This window comes from Stegostoma tigrinum, chromosome 4, assembly GCF_030684315.1.
Source record: "Stegostoma tigrinum isolate sSteTig4 chromosome 4, sSteTig4.hap1, whole genome shotgun sequence".
NCBI lineage: Eukaryota > Metazoa > Chordata > Chondrichthyes > Orectolobiformes > Stegostomatidae > Stegostoma > Stegostoma tigrinum.
The window spans coordinates 2,207,630-2,229,046 of record NC_081357.1 but is presented as its reverse complement, the minus strand read 5'-3'; the positions used below and the strand labels follow the sequence as shown (position 1 = coordinate 2,229,046).

General features: G+C 48.1%; 1 protein-coding gene across 1 annotated transcript in view; it reads right to left on the bottom strand.

Annotated features, from left to right (window-relative positions):
* Positions 1-8,763: 8,763 nt before the first annotated feature.
* Positions 8,764-21,417, bottom strand: part of gtpbp2b (GTP binding protein 2b) — a 30,966-nt gene continuing 18,312 nt past the window's right edge. Inside the window, exons 5-12 of the mRNA XM_059645093.1 lie at positions 20,451-20,648; positions 19,259-19,433; positions 17,562-17,781; positions 13,444-13,579; positions 12,937-12,995; positions 11,079-11,250; positions 10,135-10,299; positions 8,764-10,002 (exon numbers count right to left, since the gene is read on the bottom strand). Of these exons, the coding sequence (XP_059501076.1) occupies positions 9,850-10,002; positions 10,135-10,299; positions 11,079-11,250; positions 12,937-12,995; positions 13,444-13,579; positions 17,562-17,781; positions 19,259-19,433; positions 20,451-20,648 (1,278 nt within the window). The 3' untranslated portion in view covers positions 8,764-9,849. The remainder of the gene's footprint in view (positions 10,003-10,134; positions 10,300-11,078; positions 11,251-12,936; positions 12,996-13,443; positions 13,580-17,561; positions 17,782-19,258; positions 19,434-20,450; positions 20,649-21,417) is intronic.

Sequence of the window (21,417 nt, the reverse complement as noted above, 5' to 3'; positions counted from 1 at the left end):
TTCCTTTGGTGCTCTGAGTTTTGTCCCACAGTGCAGGGATATGTAGGTGTAGGTGGGAAATGTGGGGTAAAGGACATAGGGTGGGAGTTTGAGTCGAAGTGGGATGTTCTTTGGCAGATTGTTACGAACTAGATGGGCCAAATGGCCTGCTTTCACACCAGGAATTCTGAGTCTCATCCATGAGTAAGCCAGCCTGTGCTGTTCCCCCTTTGGGTGAGCCTGGATGTTCAGTGAGGCCTCCCTGGTTTTAGCTCCACACTAAGCCTGGCCTGTGCGTGAATGAGAGATTCCACCCTAAGCAGTCGTCGCGGGCCCAGCCCCTCCTGGTTATAGCCAGCCATGTTCCTGTTCCTCATTGTACACTGAGCAGAGAGGGGGGTGGGGGGCAGCTGTGTGCAGGTGCAGGCAGTCCCTCCAGACTGAGACCGCGAGACCAGGCAGCCCCTTCCAGACTGAGAGCATGAGACCAGGCAGCCCCTTCCAGACTGAAAGAGAGAGCAAGGCCAGGCAGCCCCTTCCAGGCTGAGAGAGAGAGCGAGACCAGGCAGTCCCTTCCAGACTGAGAGAGCAAGACCAGGCAGCCCCTTCCAGACTGAGAGAGAGAGAAACAGAGAGAGAGAGAGAGAGACCGTGAGCTTCTTCCAGACTGAGGGAGAGTGTCAGAGAGCTCCACCAACTCTGTTGCCCTGTAGCTTCGCTGGGTGGTTTGTTACTGATGCTGCTAAATACCAGGCTTTGCTTCATCTACAGGCTCTGTTTCCACGTTATTGCATCAGCTGCTGTTTGTGCTGAGGTTTGGCAGAGGGTGATTTCTCAACTTTTCACGTGCTCTGTGTAAATGGCGTGTTTTGCTGATTTCACTCCTCCCAGGCTCGCACTCGCTCTCCCATTCTGCTCTGCTTCTAGACTGCAGCCCCCACAGCAAGTTACTCGCTTTAAACAGCTTTATGTTCTGTCTCCTCAATCTACGTTCAGGGAATTACAAACCCTGACTTTGAAACCTAATCCCAGCCCTTTACTCATTGTCATTCTGTGATGACCAAATTAAAATGGTTTGCTTTACTTGCTTGTGTCCTCAACATTTCTACCATGTACCTGTTTCAGAGAAACAATCCCACCCCCCACCCCCTGTGCCCAGGATACCTGTCTCCTTGTCCTGAGAAAGACAGGAAGAGGAGAGCTAACAACACAGTCACTCCTTTGCTGTGGGTCTGGGGCGTTGTAGAGAGAGAGGGGCTGGGTGTGACGTGAGGGGTTGGTGTGTGTGAGAGAAAATGGGAGGTAATGTGAGGGGTGGGAGTGGGGAGAAAGGGGTTTCACTGAGTCCATGGGCTAGACAGAGCTTGGCTGAAGTGCTGTTTAAAACAATCTTAAAATCTGACTTCCTTGATTACATGATGCATTATTAAACAGTGCTTACCAAGGCAGCCTTAAACAATGTTGCAAATATTACTGAGCTGTATTATCAGCGCTTTCTTTCCAATGGGACATGCATTAGCCTCACTGCCAGTTGCCTCTCCCAGCTACGGGTCACATCAGAAGCTTCTGTGTGCATATTGCCCCCTTCACAAACAGAAATTGTTGATAACCAGATCTCTCTGCTGCGTTGGAAGCTTGTTGTTTGGAGACAGATAGATAGGAGGGGAACTGCCTCACTGTTTTGTCTGTGCCACAGGATGGCTGAGTCTGAACTTATAGAACAGAACCCCTCCAGTGTGGAGACAGACCATTCAGCCCGACAGTCCACGCCGACTCTCCAAACAGCATTCTGTCAAGGTTTACTCACTTTTGCTATCCCTGTAACCCTGCATCTCCCCATGGTTAATTCACCTAACCTGCACATCCCTGGGCACTACGGGTAATATAGCACGGCCAATCCACTATAACCTGCACATCTTTGGACTGTGGAGGAAACCGGAGCACCCGGAGGAAACCTGCACAGGCAGGGGGAGAATGTGCAAACTCCGCACAGGCAGGGGGAGAATGTGCAAACTCCACACAGGCTTGGTTTGAACCTGGGTCCCTGGTGCCGTGAGGCTGCAGAGCTAACCACTGTACTGCCCTCTTCCTCTAATCATTTACAATGATGTGGTCGGTCATGTGAAGAATCCAAAGAGTGCGTCAAAAAGAGCCCACAAGTGTGACAATTTCAATTCCGATACACAAATCTGTTTGTAAGATTAACAGGGACAGGGTCCTGCAACCAGAAATCAAAGAGATCTGTTGGCAGATTAAACAGCAGGACCCCCAAGGTCCTAATGACTACTGACACCATGTGCCGGTGAGTTAAGGAATAAAGTTGGACGGATGGGTGGCTGATGAGTTGGTGTGGGAGGGAGACCCTCAGATTTCCAGATCACTGGGTTCATTTCTGGGGAAGGTGGGTCCTGTACAAGCTGGACGCACTGACCCTGAACCAGGATGACAGTCTGAACGAGAACAGGGCTAACATCCGCGAGGGTGGGGGGTGGGTGCGTAAACTCATTCAGAAGGATGTTGCGGTACAGTGTACAGAGAATTTCACAGTTTGGCAGCGCCGTGGGAAGAAATTGCTCCTTGTATTTTGAGAGGAATAACAACACACCAGCTCACATTTTTTCAGGATTACAATCATAGAACAGCAGAAGAACAGTCCTTTGCCCCACCAAGAGTGTGCTAATACATGTTGTTTTTCTAATTTAAAACCCTTTTGCCTCTATGCAGTCCATAGCGCTCTATTTGCTGTTTACTCATGTAGTTGTCAAGGAGGCTCTTAAAGTTTGCTGTTGTATCTGCCTTCACCAGCTCCTCTGGCGTATTCCAGGCATCCACCACCTTAAACGTAAGAAAAAATTGCCTCTCACATCTCCTTAAAACTTACCTTCTTTCACCTTAAATCTGTGTCCCCTAGTTATTGACATTCCTACCCCGGGAACAAAACTCTACCCATTCTATCCATGCCTCTCATTATTTTGTAAGCTTCTATCAAGTCCCACTCTTCCTTTGAAGTTCAGGTGAAACCAAACCAAATTAGCCCAATCTCTCCTCACAGATAATATCCTCCAAACCAGGCAACATCCTGTTTAAAAAACAATTTCGCTACCCAGATCTATTCACAATATTCCAAATGTGGCCTAACATTGCAAAGTTAGAACATAGAACATAGAGCATAGAACAGTACAGCACAGAACAGGCCCTTCAGCCCACAATGTTGTGCCGACCATTGATCCTCATGTATGCACCCTCAAATTTCTGTGACCATATACATGTCCAGCAGTCTCTTAAATGACCCCAATGACCTTGCTTCCACAACTGCTGCTGGCAACGCATTCCATGCTCTCACAACTCTCTGCGTAAAGAACCTGCCTCTGACATCCCCTCGATACTTTCCACCAACCAGCTTAAAACTATGACCCCTCGTGTTAGCCATTTCTGCCCTGGGAAGTTGGGTAGAGTACTTGTGGATTGGGAGGCAGAAAGTTAGAATTTGGTGTTTGTAAAATGCCGGGGGGAAAACATTGCATGGTCCCTTTAAAAGATTATGTGCTTTTACTGAGCTTCGAGATTTAAAATAAAATCTGTGAGCAGCAGCTTGAAAGTGTGCAAGTACACAGGGAGCACCCGAATTGAAACACAAAAGGCCGCGCAGTTATCGGGCCAAGAAGCAGTTTTTATGAAGACAAATTTTTGAATTTGCCAACCAATTTGAACCAGGCACTTAGATAATTAAAATTAAATCTGATGGTTTTGACAACATAGGACTAATCCTATTGTAAGAAATTGATATGTCATTAAAGGTATAAAAGGAGGAGCGAGACAAAGACACGGAGAGCTAACTGCCATCTGCCAGAGTTAACTTATCAACGCTCAGACAGAAAATTGCTGACTCTCACAGACTCCTCCATGTCTTAGAGAAAGCACCATAAAAAAAAAACAAGCGTACCCATGGCCCAAGTAGTGAATATTCCTGTCAGAATTATTGATGGAGAAGGCACTGGCATTCCAGAAGACACATCACCTGTCTGTAATTTTTGAGAGATTCAACTCTACATTTTTTATGTGAGTGGGAGCTGTATCATTAGAATCTTATTTTATTTGGGAATAGTTAGTAGTTAGAAGGAGTTTATTTGTACCCATACAGCGTGGAAACAGGCCCTTCAACCCAACAAGTCCACATTGACCCACAGAGCATCCCACCCAGACCCATCCCCCTATAACCCAACTAATCTACGTAGCCCTGGGCAATTTAGCATGGCCGATCCACCCTAACCTGTACATCTTTGGAATGTGGGAGGAAACCCATGCAGACACAGGGAGAATGTGCAAACTGCGCACAGACACCCGAGGGTGGAATTGAGTCTGGGTTCCTGGTGTGGTGAGGCTGCAGTGGTAACCACTGAGCCACCCATTCGGTTTGTTAATTGTTCAGTAACTTTGTTCATTGTTAGAGTTAGATAAATAAATTGGTATCTGTTAATTATGAAGTAAGTTTCAGGGATTTATTTTAACACTAAAAGTTGCTGAAGGGCAGATTACACTACTTTTCACACTACTTCTGCAGATCATGGGGTGAGGTGCTGCTCTTTGGGTGTTTCGGCTTTAGTTCTGAGGGGAGGGGGGGTCAACCCCCACTTTATAACAGATGGGGGCTCATGTCCAGGATTTGAATGGATCTAAACAGAAATGGACAGATCTGAACAGATTTAGGGCTTGAGAGGTCCCAGCAGATTTAAACAGATTTGGGGATTTAGTGTCCAATATTTTAAATTAAAACTTGAGGGGTGAAAACCTGTTTTATTTTGGTTGCTTGTTGTTGGGGACTTGTGTAGAAATAGAATTATAGAGGACTAACTCCGTACTACTTGGGGTTGATGTGACAAATGCTGTTCCAATAAAAACACCCCCCTTACAGGCTTAATCCTCTTAAAGCAGGTTCAGAGGGAAGTGGAAGTGATGCTACAAGAAGACATCATAGAGATGAATCAAAGTGAGTGGTGTTTGCTGATCATGTTGTTCCGAAACCTGATGGTACTCAACAATTCTGCAAAGATTATCAGAAGGTCAACACTGTGATCAATTCTGACATACCCAGTTCCAAGGCTGGAGGACTGTGCAGTAAAAGTAGGACAAACCACTCTATCACAGAATTGGACTTACTCGATGGTTACCGGCAAGTACCTTTGTGAGAGAGAGCAAAAGAGGTTGGTGTGTTTGTAACCCCAAATGGGCTGGACCAATTTACAGAAATGTCCTTTGGAATGAAAAATGCACCAACCACTTTTCAAAGGCATATGAAAGGATTGAGGTAGGATTGACTAATTGTGGCATCTGCATAGATGTCTGAGTGATGTTCAGTCATACATGGAAAAATCACACGGAAAATTTGGCAGAGCTCCTTGAGAGACGATGGAAGGCAAACTTGGTCAAAAGAGAATTTGGGAACTGCAGATGCTGGAGAATTCCAAGATAATAAAATGTGAGGCTGGATGAACACAGCAGGCCAAGCAGCATCTCAGGAGCACAAAAGCTGACGTTTCGGGCCTGGACCCTTCATCAGAGAGGGGGATGGGGAGAGGGAACTGGAATAAATAGGGAGAGAGGGGGAGGCGGACCGAAGATGTATAAAGATAGGTGGAGAGGAGAGAATGGCGGGTGGGATGTACGGAGGGGACAGGTCAAGGGGGCGGGATGAGGAAATGGAGGTGTGAGGAGGGGTTAGGGGAGAGGAAGAACAGGTTAGGGAGGCAGGGACGAACTGGGCTGGTTTTGGGATGCAGTGGGGGAAGGGGAGATCTTGAAGCTGGTGAAGTCCACATTGATACCATTGGGCTGCAGGGTTCCCAGGCGGAATATGAGTTGCTGTTCCGGAAACCTTCGGGTGGCATCATTGTGGCACTGCAGGAGGCCCATGATGGACATGTCATCAAGAGAATGGGAGGGGGAGTGGAAATGGTTTGTGACTGGGAGGTGCAGTTGTTTATTGCGAACTGAGCGGAGGTGTTCTGCAAAGCGGTCCCCAAGCCTCCGCTTGGTTTCCCCAATGTAGAGGAAGCCACACCGGGTACAGTGGATGCAGTATACCACATTGGCAGATGTGCAGGTGAACATCTGCTTGATGTGGAAAGTCATCTTGGGGCCTGGGATAGGGGTGAGGGAGGAGGTGTGGGGGGCAAGTGTAGCATTTCCTGCGGTTGCAGGGGAAGGTGCCGGGTGTATTGGGGTTGGAGGGGAGTGTGGAGCAAACAAGGGAGTCCCGGAGAGAGTGGTGTCTCCAGAAGGCAGACAAGGGTGGGGATGGAGAAATGTCTTTAGTTGTGGGGTCGGATTGCAGATGGCAGAAGTGTCGGTGGATGATGCATTGTATCCGGAGGTTGGTGGGGCGGTGTGAGGATTAGGGGGATTCTCTTTGGGCGGTTATTGCAGGGACGGGGTGTGAGGGATGAGGTGCGAGAGACACGGTCGAGGGCATTCTCGGCCACTGGAGGGTTGGGGGGGGGGGGGCAGGATTGCTGTCCTTGAAGAATGAAGACATCTGGGATGTATGGGAGCAGATGTGGTGGAGGCAATGGAATTGGGAATAGGGCATGGAATTTTTGCAGGAAGGTGGGTGGGAGGAGGTGTATTCTAGGTAGCTGTGGGAGTCAGTGGGCTTGAAACGGACATCAGTTTCTAGCTGGTTACCTGAGATGGAGACAAAGGGGTCCAGGAAGGTGAGGGATGTGTTGGAAATGGCCCAGGTGAACTTGAGGTTGGGTGGAAGGTGTTGGTGAAGTGGATGAACTGTTCAAGCTCCTCTTGGGAGCAAGAGGTGGCGCCGATACAGTCATCAATGTAACGGAGGAACAGGTGGGGTTTGGGGGCCTGTGTAGGTGCAGAAGAGGGACTGTTCCACGTAACCTACAAAGAGGCAGTCATAGCTGGGGCCCATGCGGGTACCCATGGCCACCCACTTTGTCTGTAGGAAGTGGGAGGAATTGAAAGAGAAGTTGATGAGGGTGAGGACGAGTTTGGCTAGGTGGATGAGGGTGTCGGTGGAGGGGGACAGGTCAGACCTGCGGGACAGCAAGAAGTGGAGGGCCTTTAGGCCATCTGCATGGGGAATGCAGGTGTATAGGGACTGAACTTCCTTGGTGAAAGTGAGGTGTTGGGAACCGGGGAATTGGAAGTTCTGGAAGAGGTGGAGGGCGTGGGTGGTGTCATGGACATAGGTAGGGAGTTCCTGGACCAAGGGGGAGAAAATGGCGTCCAGATAGGTGGAGATGAGTTCGGTGGGGCAGGAGTAGGCGGAGACAATGGGTAGACCAGGGCAGGCAGGTTTGTGGATTTTGGGAAGGAGATAGAAACGGGCCGTGCGGGGTTGGGGAACAATGAGGTTGGAGGCTGTGGGTGGGAGGTCACCTGAGGTGATGAGGTCATGGAACCCACCACACCCAGCACCTTCCCCTGCAACCGCAGGAAGTGCTACACTTGCCCCCACACCTCCTCCCTCACCCCTATCCCAGGCCCCAAGATGACTTTCCACATCAAGCAGAGGTTCACTGTTCACCTGCACATCTGCCAATGTGGTATACTGCATCTGCTGTACCCGGTGTGGCTTCCTCTACATTGGGGAAACCAAGCAGAAGCTTGAGGTCCGCTTTGCAGAACACCTCCGCTCAGTTCGCAATAAACAACTGCACCTCCCAGTCGCAAACCATTTTCACTCCCCCTCCCATTCCTCAGACATGTCCATCATGGGCCTCCTGCACTGCCACAATGATGCCACCCGAAGGTTTCCGGAACAGCAACTCATATTCCGCCTGGGAACCCTGCAGCCCAATGGTATCAATGTGGACTTCACCAGCTTCAAGCTCTCCCCTCCCCCGACTGCATCCCTAAACCAGCCCAGCTTGTCCCCGCCTTCTTCCTCTCGCCCATCCCTTCCTCCCACCTCAAGCTGCACCTCCATTTCCTACGTACTAACCTCATCCCACCCCCTTGACCTGTCCGTCCTCCCTGGACTGACCTATCCTCTCCGTACCTCCGCCCCAAAATGTTCCTCTCCACCTATCTTCTCCTCTATCCATCTTCAGTTTGTCACCCCCTCTCTCCGTATTTATTTCAGAACCATCTCCCCATTCCCCATTTCTGATGAAGGGTCTAGGCCCGAAAAATCGGCTTTTGTGCTCCAGAAATGCTGCTTGGCCTGTGTCCATCCAGCTCCACACTTTGTTAGCAAAGTACTAGTTGCCACTTTGTTGGCAAAAGTAGAATATGTGAAGGCAAAGATGATATTCTTAGGGCATAACATCAGATACGGACGGATAACACCAAGGAATGTGAAGACAAAGACCATCGGGGAATTTCCAAGACCATCCTTGAGGAAGGAAGGGCTATGCTTTTTAGGATTGAGCAGATTCTACAGGAAATTTGCACCAGACTTTAATAGTGTGGTGGCATTGCTGATGGATCTGTTAAAAAAAATTAAATTTTGATGAATAGAACAATGCCAGGAGGCATTCAAGAATTTAATAAGTGTTAACCACTGCACCAGTCCCAGCCACACCAAATTCTTTTGAAACCCTTCAACGTTGCTATTGATGCAGCAATGTAGTGTTCGAGCTGTGCCGTTTCAGAACGATAATTGTGGATGTGAAAGGCTAATTGGTTATTTTTTTAAAAAACTCAATATCCACCAGAAAAAAAAAATTCAACCATTGAAAAAGAGTTATTGAGTTTGGTAATGGCCTTACCACATTTTAATGTTTACATTGCCTCCCCCAAAATAAGAAACATTAGAGAAACTGTGAATTAAAATTTTATTTAAAACAAATTTCTCTGTACATCTGTTGTTATATACAGAACACAATATACATGAACTGACCTATATCACACATGATAACTAACATCTACCATTAGAAGGCACTGACTGGACTCAGTAAAAGTGAAGTCATGCCCCGAAGCAGCAGGACACCCCCTAAAAACCAACAGCAGACCTACTGCACAACACTGGGTGCAGGGCTAACTAAGGAGACGTCCCCTTTGGTCTCCTTACCCCTTCTATTGCTATCTTTACCTGGGTTTTATTCTCCAACAGCTCCTTGCAAAGGGTGACCCAATCCTCAATACCCACCCAGAAAAGACTATCCCAGCACAGGGGTGGATACACAGTAAAGCTCTCTCTATCCTGTTCCCATCCAACCCTCCCAGGACAGGGACAGCACGGAGTTAAACATAGAGTAACATTCCTCCATTCTGTCTCCATCAAACCCTCCCAGGATTGGGCTAATAACAGGGTTAAATACAGAGTAAAGCTCCCTCCTTACTGCTCTCATCAAACACTTCCAGGGCAGGGTCAGCACAGCATAAGGTACTGAGTAAAGCTCCCTCTGTGCTATTGAGGACTCTGTTGTTACCAGGCAGCATTTACTTTGGCAGAATATCATTGCGATGTCTAGCTTTGCCAATCAAAGCCAAATTCAAGGCTGTGAAAAAGGCCTCACTGAACACATTCCACAATACAATACTCCAGCCTAAAGCTCCAGAGGAAGCAAACAGGAGCAGCGCATAAAGCTCCCAGGTATGAGCTGATGTGCAGCTTCGGCAGGCAGCACTAGTGATAAATTAGCAGATGGATGAGAGGTGCAGAGTGAGAGAAAGTTGGATTGAGAAAGCAGGGACACGAACTTTTCCAGCAAGGGCACTCAGTAAAGGGTGCTCCAATCTTTCATTGGGTTGGAGATACCGGGGTTGCCTCAAAGCTGAGTCACAGACACAGTTAAACATTGTGTTTGAATGGGAGCAGCTGCTGCTGCTGAACGCAGTCTTCGGTTCACTGACATTGCCTTGTGAGATGATCCCAGGGAACTGTGCTCTCCAGTACACAGACACTCAGCACTCCAGCTCAGCCAGAACATTCGTCACGTGACCAATCCCTTTCGTCACTCCTTCCCGGAACAGCAGCTTGGCTCCCACTTTCAGGTACTCCGGATGTTTAATAAAACGGAAACGGACCACAGCTTTCTCCCCTGTTCTCAAATCCTCCTGCAACAAGCAACTCCAATCAGACTTCAGAGAGAGGACAGGGGCGGGGGAAGCGGACAGTAAGAGCTGAATGAGGCAGGGAGGGGTCTGGAGAACCTTGCTATTGGGTATGGTGGGTGAAGTGTCACTTACCTTGCCGTGGATTAGTTCCACAGTGGCAGTCTGCCGTACATTGCCAACGTGCACCGTCACCTGGAATCCCTTACGGAAAGTCTTTGCATGGAAAAGCAGTACAATCTCGGATTCAAACAGGGAGCTGACTGTGGGGTTCATCTCGAGACTCACCATTACCATGCCCTGGGCCATAGACAGAGTTAGTTACAATCCACCACTTCATATACAACATTCCTGATGTGACCGTGTTCTCTAGAGCCATTAACCCCAGCCAAGCACAGTGCCTGTACACACAGCAGTGTGCACAATCCTGACAGGTCACAGCATGCACAATCGCGTTTGAGTGAAAGTGAGGACGACCTAACAGCTCTCAGCTCCTGATGGTGGTCACCACTCATACAAAGCCTTATCCGCTGTGTAGGAATGCTGGGAGTTCCAGAAGACAATCTGCGCTGATTATCCCCATTCTCTGGGGCAGTGTGGAGACCGTGCTCTCCAGAATATCCTGAATCAATGGAGTTTACATCAAGTCACTGCAAACAAGTGCTTCTTGGAGGAACATGAGGCCATTCAGGCCATCCAGCCTGCCCCACCATAATAATAAAATGTGAGGCTGGATGAACACAGCAGGCCAAGCAGCATCTCAGGAGCACAAAAGCTGACGTTTCGGGTCTAGGCCCGAAACGTCAGCTTTTGTGCTCCTGAGATGCTGCTTGGCCTGCTGTGTTCATCCAGCCTCACATTTTATTATCTTGGAATTCTCCAGCATCTGCAGTTCCCATTATCTCTGATACAATTTCAGCCTGCCCCACCACACAACTTGTATTCTAGCTTTGAACTCAGCTCTCTGCTTATCAAGATAATGGGCCTGACTTTACAATAACGGGTGTAGTGGCACCAGAGCCCCTGGACTGCCTGAGGAACACACAGTAGGCTAGGCCAATGCTGAACTAAATACCCACCTTGCGCAGAAGGGCTCTGTCAAAGTTGCCCAGGGCCAGAGTGGCTGCTTGTCCTGCTCTCAGCACTCGACAGGCAGAACGGTTTCGCTGGATGCTGCACACTTTCAGAGGCAGGAACTTGCCATTGTCTGTGGGGCCCACAACCAGCTGCTCACCTTCTCTGCAAATGCCACTGGGTGAGAGAGAGAGAAACAGAGAGAAAACCATAGCCTTGAGGAGCTATTGGTCAAAACAAACAGAGTGAGAGGGGTGAGGGGTGATTTTAACCAGATCCTTACCCACCCATTAAGGGATCTGAGGGCATTCAGCTTGGCTTTCAAAGCTCCAATTTCTCACCAACTACTACAGCTTGGAGACAGAAGGTCCAGATTCCCACCCCTGTGTGACAATATGTTTCTGAAATCCTCCCAAAAGGCCCAGCTTCAACATTAAGCTGCTGCCCACTTGTTCAAGCTAACCCCCACAACCAGAGGAAGTTGCTCCTCAGCATTGTCCCTGTTAAATGAATTAAATTGTTTACAATGATGAAAGCAATCTCCCACACCTCAATCTTTTCAAGTCAGGCCATTTCAAACCTGGACTGTGCCATGTGCCCTCCTGTCTTGCCCCTTGCAGCCCTACCCAACTTCATTCTGTGCTGAATCCTCAAAAGGTTCCTTCCACCTTCCCTGAAATGCAGCGAGTTCAACTGAATGCAATGCTACTACTGTGTTTGGAGGAATAGCTTGTAGGCCTGGTCAAATTGCCCTGCTCCTCTTATATTCCATCAATCGCAATAAAGGCAAACATTCCGTCAATCTGTGCAAACTGGACAACTCGTACAAAACCCGTTCTCAGTGAGTTTTGTCTTCAATGATACTGCCTCAGTTGTAGACCACCTCTCCCATAATCTTTAAATTCTAGCTGCTGTGGAACGTCAAAGGGACTAGGATGAGGTGATGCATTTTGGAAGGTCAAGTCCCAGTGAAAATTACATAGTGAATGGCATGACCCTCAGGGGTATAGATACGCAGAGGGATCTGGGTGTGCAGGTCCAAAGACCACTGAAAGTGGCAGCACAGGTAGATAAGGTAGTACTAAAAGGCCTGGGGCATGCTTGTCTTCACTGGAACCCCTTCAGTGTAAGGACAGGCAAGTAATGCTGCTGCTTTACAGAACTTTAGTTCGGCCACACTTGGAATATTGCATACACTACCAGATGGATGTGGGTGCGTTGGAGAGGGTACAGAAAGGGTTTACCAGGATGTTGTCTGCTATGGGCAGGGGGGGGGTGGTGGTGGTGGATTTTAGCCGTGAAGAAAGGTTGGATAGACTGGGTTTGTTTTCACTGGAATGCAGGGGGTTGAGGGGTGATCTGATGGAAGTTTATAAAATTGTGGCTCTTTCCCAGTGCACAGATAAATTACAAAGGACACAAGTTCAAGAGTGGGAGAGTGCAGAAATAGTTTAAAACACACGTGAGAGACAGTTTTTCACAAAGGGTGGCAAGTGCCCAAACAAGTTGCCAGAAGAGATGGTTGAAGCAGACACAATAGCAGCGTTCAAGAAGCACCTGAACGAATACATGAACAGGAAGGGAGAGAGAAATATGCATCCTGTAAGTGAAGGCAGTTTCAGTGTGGAAGGGCAAAATGTGTCGGCTCAGGCTTGGAGGGACGAAGGGCCTGATCCTGCGCTGCACTACCTTTGTATGGGAGGGATGGCTGGATGCAGTCACTCACAGGGACTGTGGAATGTGAAAAAGACCAGGAGCAATAGCTGGATCCAGTACAGTACAGTGACTGTGGAACACGGAAGGGACCAGAGGGACACCTGGATATAGCTAGACACAGAAAACTGAAAGCATTTTAATACTTACCTGTACAACGTCCCACCGACAACTGTGCCCACATCAGGGACAGAGTAGATTTCATCAACCTGGAAGAGATATAGCAACAAGAGATCACAAACTTTACAAGAAACATTGCTTCACAACCGGCTAACTCCATCGGAAATATGTTTCCTGCCCATTCCCTTCTATATCAACAAACTGCCCTGTTTGACAAGACAAGGCAAAGGGAAATCAACTTTGGAAGCACGTGCTGGGGGAGCGCTGCACCGGAGGGTCAGCACTACAGGACACATTTATATGCACTGTTTTAAAGGTCCCCAGGTGTTATTGGCAGGTGTCCACTATCCTGGTCAATATTTGTTGCTCAACCGATACTATTCAATAAGATAATGATTCAATACTGTTGGAGATAGCTGGATGCACAATGTCTGTTTCCTGCACTACAACAGTATGAGAACAGGGTGAGGTTGTAAATGATGGTCGTGCCTTTTGTGTAGAACAGAGGCAGGTGATCTCCTTGGCAGATCCATTTACCTGAAACTCAGTCAGCTGCTGCATGAGCTCCTCCTGTTGCTTACTGTTTGTTAGTGGTGGCAGCACATTGAGAAATACTTTCAGCATGTCCAGGTTGATGCCACTCACACTCGACAGGGTGAAGATTGGAGTGATGCTAAAATGGAACAAGCCAAAGTTGAGCAGAGAAGGAAAATACATTCATACAGATTGGACAGGTAGTAATCCTCTGCAGCGTCTGTGGAGAGAGGAGCAAAGCAGCAAATGAAACCAGTAGGGAGCCAAGAACAACAACTGGGCCAATTATACGGAGAAAAATGTTGCTGCTCGAGCTCAGCTTGTGCCCCATAATTACACAACCATTGCTTGCTCCTTTATTCTTTTGTGGGACATGGGCAGTGCAGATGACTTTGCAGTAGTTGGCCATCCTTAGGTGCTCTTAAACTGAATGGGGGCAGGTCAGGGGAACCACATGGTCCAGAGTTCACTTGATATGAACATCTCAGTCATGCTATCCAACAGTAAATTTCAATTCCAGTTGCAATGCTGTGAATTGAACCACTGACCCCAGACCATTTGCCTGGGCCTTCGCATTCTTATCCAATGGTATTACCCACTGCACTACAGCCGCTCATGGGACAGACATCTGTGTCGCAGTTATAGTGGAACACTGACATTGACCTGACAATGTGGCAAATTGCCCATTTAAGTCCTGTACATAAAAAGCAGGACAAATCCAACCCGGCCAATTCCCGCCCCATAGTCTCCTCTCGATCATCGGTAAAGTGATGGAAGGTGTCAGTAACAGAGCTATGAAGCAGCTCCTACTCAGTGACGCCCAGTTTGGGTTCCGCCAGGGCCACTCAGCTCCTGACCTCTTTACAGCCTCCGTTCAAACATGGACAAGAGAGCTAAATTCCAGAGGTGAGGTGAGTGTGACAGCCCTTGACATCAAGGCTGCATTCGACCGAGTGTGGCATCAAGGACCCCCAGCAAAACTGGAATCAATGGGCACCATTGGGGACAAACTCTCTGCTGGGTGGAGTCATACCAAGCAGATAGGAAGCTGGTCATGGTTGTTGTAAGTCAGACATCTCATCTCCAGGACACTTCTGCAGCAGTTCCTTAGGGTAAGGTCCTAGGTCCAACCAAATTTAGCTGCTCCATCGATTACCTTCCCTCCACCATTAGGTCAGAGCTGGGTATGTTTGTCAATAATTGTGTAATGTTTAAGGCCATTTTCAGCAGCTCAGTTGCTGAAGCAGCCTGTGCAACAAGATCTGGACAATATCTAGATTTCAGCTGACACGTGGCAAATAACATACATGCCACACAAATACCAGGCAATGACCATCTCCAGTAGGACAGAAAATCTTACAACCATTCCTTGACAGTACCATCGCTGAACCCCCCACTATCTACATCCTGCGAAGTTGCCACTCACAAGAAACGCAACTGGGCTTGCCACATAAGCGCAGTGGTTACAAGAACAGGTCAGAGGCTATGACTAATGCGGCAAGTAACTCACCTCCTAACTCTCCAAAGCCTGCCCACCATCAACAAGAGACAAACCAGGAGTGTGATGGAATACTCCCCATTTGCTTGATGGTCGCAGCTCCAACAACACGTGAGAAGTTTGGCGCCATCCAGGGCAAAATAGCTCCCTTGATTGGCACATCCACAAACATTCACTCCCTCCACCACTGATGGTCAGTAACAGCAGTGCGTACTTTCTACAAGATGGACTGTAGAAATTCATCGAACACACTTAGCACCTTTCAAAATGACAACCACTTCCACCTAAAAGGACAAGACCACGAGATATATGGGAACAGCACTCTTGCAAGTTCCTCTTCAAGCTACTCGCCGTCCTGACTTGGAAATATATCACTGTTTCTTCAGTGTCACGGTGAAAATTTTGGAATTCCCTCCCTAGGGGCATTGAGAGTCAACCCACAGCACATGGACTGCAGCAGGTCAGGAAGGCAGCTCACCCCCACCTTCTCAATGGCAACTCGGGGATGGGCAATAAATGGTGGGTCCAGCCACAAGGTAGGGTTGAAGGAGCTGGGCCTTTATCAACAGGAGCCTATAAAAATGAGGTGATCTTATTAAACAAGAGAGGAGACGTGACAGTGTGGATACTGAAAGGGTGTTTCCCTTTGTGGGAAGAACTGGAACGAGGGCAACAGTTTTAAAATAAGAGGTGGCTCATTTAATACGGAAATGAGGAAGCTGTCCTCCTTCTCCTTCAAGTGCTCACCCAAGTAATTTTTAAAGGTTGTGAGGTCTCCTGACTCAACGCCCCTCCCAGACAGTGCATTTCAGGCCTTCACCAACCTCTAGGTGAAAATCATATTGTCCAAATCCCCTCTCATCCCTCTAAACCTCATGTTAAAATTATGCTCCTTGATTACTGACCCCTCGACTAAGGGGGACTGTTGCTTTCTATCCACCCCCCTCAATCTTACACTCCTGTCAGGTACCAACTTCAACCTTCTCTGCTCTAAGGACAAAACCCGAGCTGAAGTGTTGCATCCCAGGCAACATCCTGGTGAATCTCCTCTGCAGCCCCTCCAGTGCAATCACATCCTTCCTAAAGTGTGGAGACCAGAACTGTACACGGTATTTCAGCTGTGACTGAAACAAAGTCCTCTCCAGCTCCAACATCACCTCCCTGCTCTCTCAATCTATGCCATCACTGATAAAGGCAAGTGTCCCATATTCCTTCTGAACACTCCGATTAATCTGTCCTGCCACCTTCAGGAATGTGTGGGCAATCATCCCAAGATCCCTCTGTTCCTGAGTTTCCTTGTGTCCTGCCATTCACTGAGTACACCCTTGTCTTGCTCCTTCTTCCAAAGTGCATCGCCTCAGTGATCCAGATTAAATTCTATCTGCCTCTGATCTGCCCATCTGACCAATTAGTCTATATCCTCCTGCAACCCAAGACCCTCTTCCTCAATATCGACGACCTGGCCAATCTGCATGTCAACCGCAAACTTCATCATCATCTCCCCCACATTCTCATCCAAATTATTGATGAATATCACAAATAAGGGACTTGGCACTGATCCCTGTGGTACACCACTGCACACCGGGCTCCAGTCACACACACAGCCTGCTACCACCACCCTCTGTCTCACTGAGACAATTCGAGATCCAACTTTCCAAGTTACCCCTTGATCCCATGAGTTTTTATCTTCTTTATCAGTTTCCCTTGTGGGACCCTGTGAAAGGCCTTGATGAAATCCATATAAACTGCATCAACTGCTCGACCTTCATCTACACTTCTTGAAAAATTCCACCAGATTTGTTAGACATGACCTCCCTCTGACAAAGCCGTGCTGACTATCCCTGATCACACCGTGCCTCTCCAAGTGCAGGGTAATTCTCTCCTTCAGAACTCTCTCCACTAGTTTCTCTACCAGTTTTGCTGTAGATGTGCATGGAAGTCACTGTTCCAGTATACTTTGGCCAGATACTGCCATATTTTGCACACCATCTTCTTCCTTTTCCATAACAAATTTAAACTTAAAGGTGTTGTGGTCACTATCAAAGTGCTCTCCCACTATCACCTTGAACACTTGTCTGACTCTGAATGAGGGTGCAGGGGCTGGATGGCCTATTGCTAGTCTAAAAAGCTGGTTTCAGTCTCAATTAGCATGATGACTACCATCGATTGATCGAAAAACCCATCTGCTTCACTAATGTCCTTTCAAGAAGGAAATGGTCATCCTCACCCGACTCCAGACTCACAACAATGTGGTTAACTCTTAACTTCCCTCTGAAATGGCTAAGTGAGACACTCAGTTCAAGAGGTGATCAGGAACAGGTACAAATAAATGCTAGTCTTACTACCAATGCTGTAAGAAAAGATGATGGGCCGAATGCCCTTACTTCCACTCCTATGTCTTATGGTCTAAAAGGTAAACGAGTGAAAGTTCAAATTACTATCCCAAAGCAACTAAGCAGAAACAGAGCGGTGGGAAGAGAGTGGCAGGGAGCACAGGTGAGACACAGAGGCAGCAAGCATGCGAGGCCAAGACTGATGATAGGGGAGGTGAACGTGTACTTTGCTGAGTGAAACACAAGCACAAGCCATGGTGCATTCCTGCCATTGCAGAGCCAGTCCTTACCTGGGAGACTGTGCAAACTGCTGAGCGGCGGTTACTGCATCGTCACTGCTCGACACGAGCAGGGGAACTTTGTTACATCCTGGCTGTTTCAGGACCAGCTCCAGCTGTTTGACTGTGCGATCAATGGTGGCCTTTGAGCACAAGTCGACTTTACTGATGACAATGAAGAAAGGCACTTTGAGAGCCATGGCCAAGCCCAGGTGTTCACGTGTAGTACCAGCTGGAGACATGAAGAGACAGTGAGGGTCAATGAGCTAACAGTGTTAGTGTTTTCAAACACAGCAGCATTTGACTAGATCATTACATGGAAACGTATAGAATCACCCAGCAGAGGTCTCTGAGCCAGAGGAGTTCCAGAAACTGGCAAGACAAGGAGAAACACCTCAGCAGTCTCCCAGCTGCAATAAGCTGCACTATATCAAAGCACTGAGCCCCTGTGAGCACTTGAACCAGACTGACCAGAGTCCAAATCTCTGGGGCATCAGCCAGCCAACCCTGGCAAGTGGAACACGATGTGACAATGGAACAGGAACAGGCCTCTGTGCCCACCAAGCCTGTTTCAACTCGATCTTCTACTTCAGCACCATCCTGTATCCCTCGGTGCTTTTAACGTGCAGAAAACTATTGAACTGTGTTAAATACACTCAATAACTGCATCTCCACTGCCGCTGGGACAGAACATTCACAGGTTCACCACTTTGAGGGAAGAAACTCCTGCTTAAACAGTCTGCCCTTTATCCTGAGCCTGTGGTTCTACCCCCTACCTCCATCCCAACCAAGGGGCGCATCCTTCCTGCAATTACCCTGTTGAGCCCCGCAGAAACATTCTAAGTTTCAATGAGATCCCCACTCATTCTGTAGATCAAAACTCTACAGCATGCAGGTTGAGTCTCCTCATAGAACAGAGCAACCGTGCCAGGAATGAGCTTGGCGAAGAACACTCTGGTAAGGCTTTAATGAGAATGGTTGGCCACTTGAATTGTCCTAACCCAAAAGATCAGTTCCACAATGGACAGGAAGCCATGCTTCTTCTTTTTAAAAAAAATGACGAGGAGAGTGACACAGAGCGTGAGATACAGCATGCACAAGACGGAGAGCAATAGAGGAGAAAGAACTCAGAGACAGTAATTCCTGCCGATGCTGGAATCAGAGATAACACAGTTTGGAGCTGGAGGAGCACAGCAGACCAGGCAGCATCAGAGGAACAGAAAAGGTGACGTTTCGGCTTGGGACCATTCTTCAGATATTCCCATTTCTGAAAAAGGGTCCCGACCAGAGATGTCAACTATCCTGCTCCTCTGATGCTGCCTGAGGAGAAATAGCTGTTGCAATGTATGCATGACTCCAGGAACACGGAATACAGCATCTCACAGTTCAGTGTTGAATAATTTCTGCAGTAATGGGTTTCCAGCATCAGTCTCAACAGACAGATTGGTAGATCCCAGCAGCGTTGTCCTGGTTCCCACTTGGGATTCATCCCTCGCCAACTCTTCCCACATCATCATAATGGAAGTGCTAATTTAGAGTGGGTGCATTTCAATGCGTCTGACCATAGTGTCCAACACTCAAGAATGATCGCTTGTTAACAGAGCTCAGTGGACAGGGACCAGGAACACTGACTGGTCTTACTCAGTGGCCCTGTCCTGAGCACCCATTCCCAGTGTCCCATTATCATACCAACTCCCCAGTGAACATACCTATGCCCGTATTGGCACTGACAACAAGCATAGCAAAGTCCGGACAGTAGCTTGTGAGGCCAAAGATTGTAGTCTTTAGGTACTTGTGGTGCCCTGCCAGGTCAATAAAGGTGATCATTTTCGAGGCACTTTCGCAGATGACCTCTGCTGTCCTGGAATCACTGTAATTCACTACCTACAGTAAGACACAAGTAGCACATTACTCCTGACCAAGAACACTTACTGACAATGCAATGATTAAGGAGCTGATGGGACCTAGTGTGCTCCAAACCTTGGCCATGAATAGATCTTAACAGTAAGCCAATCATTATCATGGGAGCACTCAATATCAGAATTCAAAGATCAACTGCACCAAGAGCAGCTCTGGGGAGCCAGCAGCTCAGAGAGCTACATATCAGGCAGTCCCATCTCCGGCCATTCAGTTCGTTGAACCTATGCTACTGTCTGAGGGAGGGTGGGAGTGGCATAACAATAAACCCCACACAACACAGGTCCATGTCTCCCACATTATGGGAATGTTGTTGGACAGATTGCCTGGGGACGTGGGCTCAAATCCCACCACAGCAGCTGGTGGTCTCAGTAATGGAGGCCAAACGTAATGCTCATAGAGTGCTGGAATGTTCTTCAGGGAAGGAAATCTGCCGTCCTCACCCAGTCTAGCCTACATGTAACTCCAAATCCACAGCAATATGGGTAACCTCTTAACTGTCCTGTTAAATGGCCAAATGACGACACTCAGCTCAACAGCAACATGGGATGGGTAAACGCTGACGGCCTTGTCAACAACACCCACATTCCAAAGAAATAAAAGAGAAGGCAGTCAGAAACACCCTGGAATACGCTGTGCTGCTCATTTGGCCTGGGGCTGGGGACAGGCTCTGACCTGTGCATCAGACTGTGAGCACCAGGAGGGGAGTTAAACTTTGAAAAGGTATTCTTTCATGGTTATTGTTGCTGACAGTTTATTGCCATCTTCAATTTCCCTAGAGAAGGTGGTGGGGAGCTGTCTTCCTGAAGCATTGCAGTCCATGTGCACAGCGTTGCTACACTCACACCAGCCCTAGAAAACTTTAAGGGGTAACAGACAAAATCAGGAACATTGCTCCGGGCCTGCAGCTTCCTTGGTGAGCCAGAGTCAGAGTCAATGGTAATGTAGCAGCTCAGTGCGACACAGGCTGGATCACAGGCCTACCTCACCCTTGCTGTTGAACCCCAGGATCTCGAAGCTGATGCTTGATGTTCGGCCAGACTGGATCTCATGCAGGTGTCTGAAAAGGTTCAGGCGTGCTCGCCCACGGCCATTATCCAGCTCGCCTTGCGTCAGGACACCCAGCAAGGTTGACTTCCCTGAGTCCACATTGCCCAGAACTGCCACCCGCAGGTCAAGAAACTGCATAGGAATCAAACAGTGAATTACAGCCACCTCAAGTAGTGATGTTCATAAACCAGGATATCCTTTCAAACATCTCCTTACTCAAACTTCAGTCACAATCACAGCATTTCTGGAGAAAATTATTTTTTAAATACTCCAAGTTACAAACGCAACACTGCAGCATTTTAAATCTCAAGTCTCGTTTGTTGGCCAATACCCTTGCAAATTTTCCCAGTCTAAAGGTGACATTTAGCCAGGTCCCACCCTGGGAGACACAGTCCTGCTGCTTCTCTCTGAGCATGTGTTTGCAATACCCCTGGATTAGCTGAGCTGTTTGATTGTAAGTTCTCACTCAGAACTGTCCCATTCTCTGGAACGATGAGGTACAGCTTGTTCAGTTAAAGCTATGTGAGGTCAGTCTGCATTCTGCAGCAGTCCCAGCTTTCTAGTATGCTTTCTAGCTCAGACAGCCTGAATGTAGGACTCTTACAAAAACAGGGTAATAGGACACTCACTCATCACTTTATCCATCCAATGTTAGAAGAAAGAACATAGAACATAGAACAGTACAGCACAGAACAGGCCCTTCAGCCCACAATGTTGTGCCGACCATTGATCCTCATGTATGCACCCTCAAATTTCTGTGACCATATACATGTCCAGCAGTCTCTTAAATGACCCCAATGACCTTGCTTCCACAACTGCTGCTGGCAACGCATTCCATGCTCTCACAACTCTCTGCGTAAAGAACCTGCCTCTGACATCCCCTCTATACTTTCCACCAACC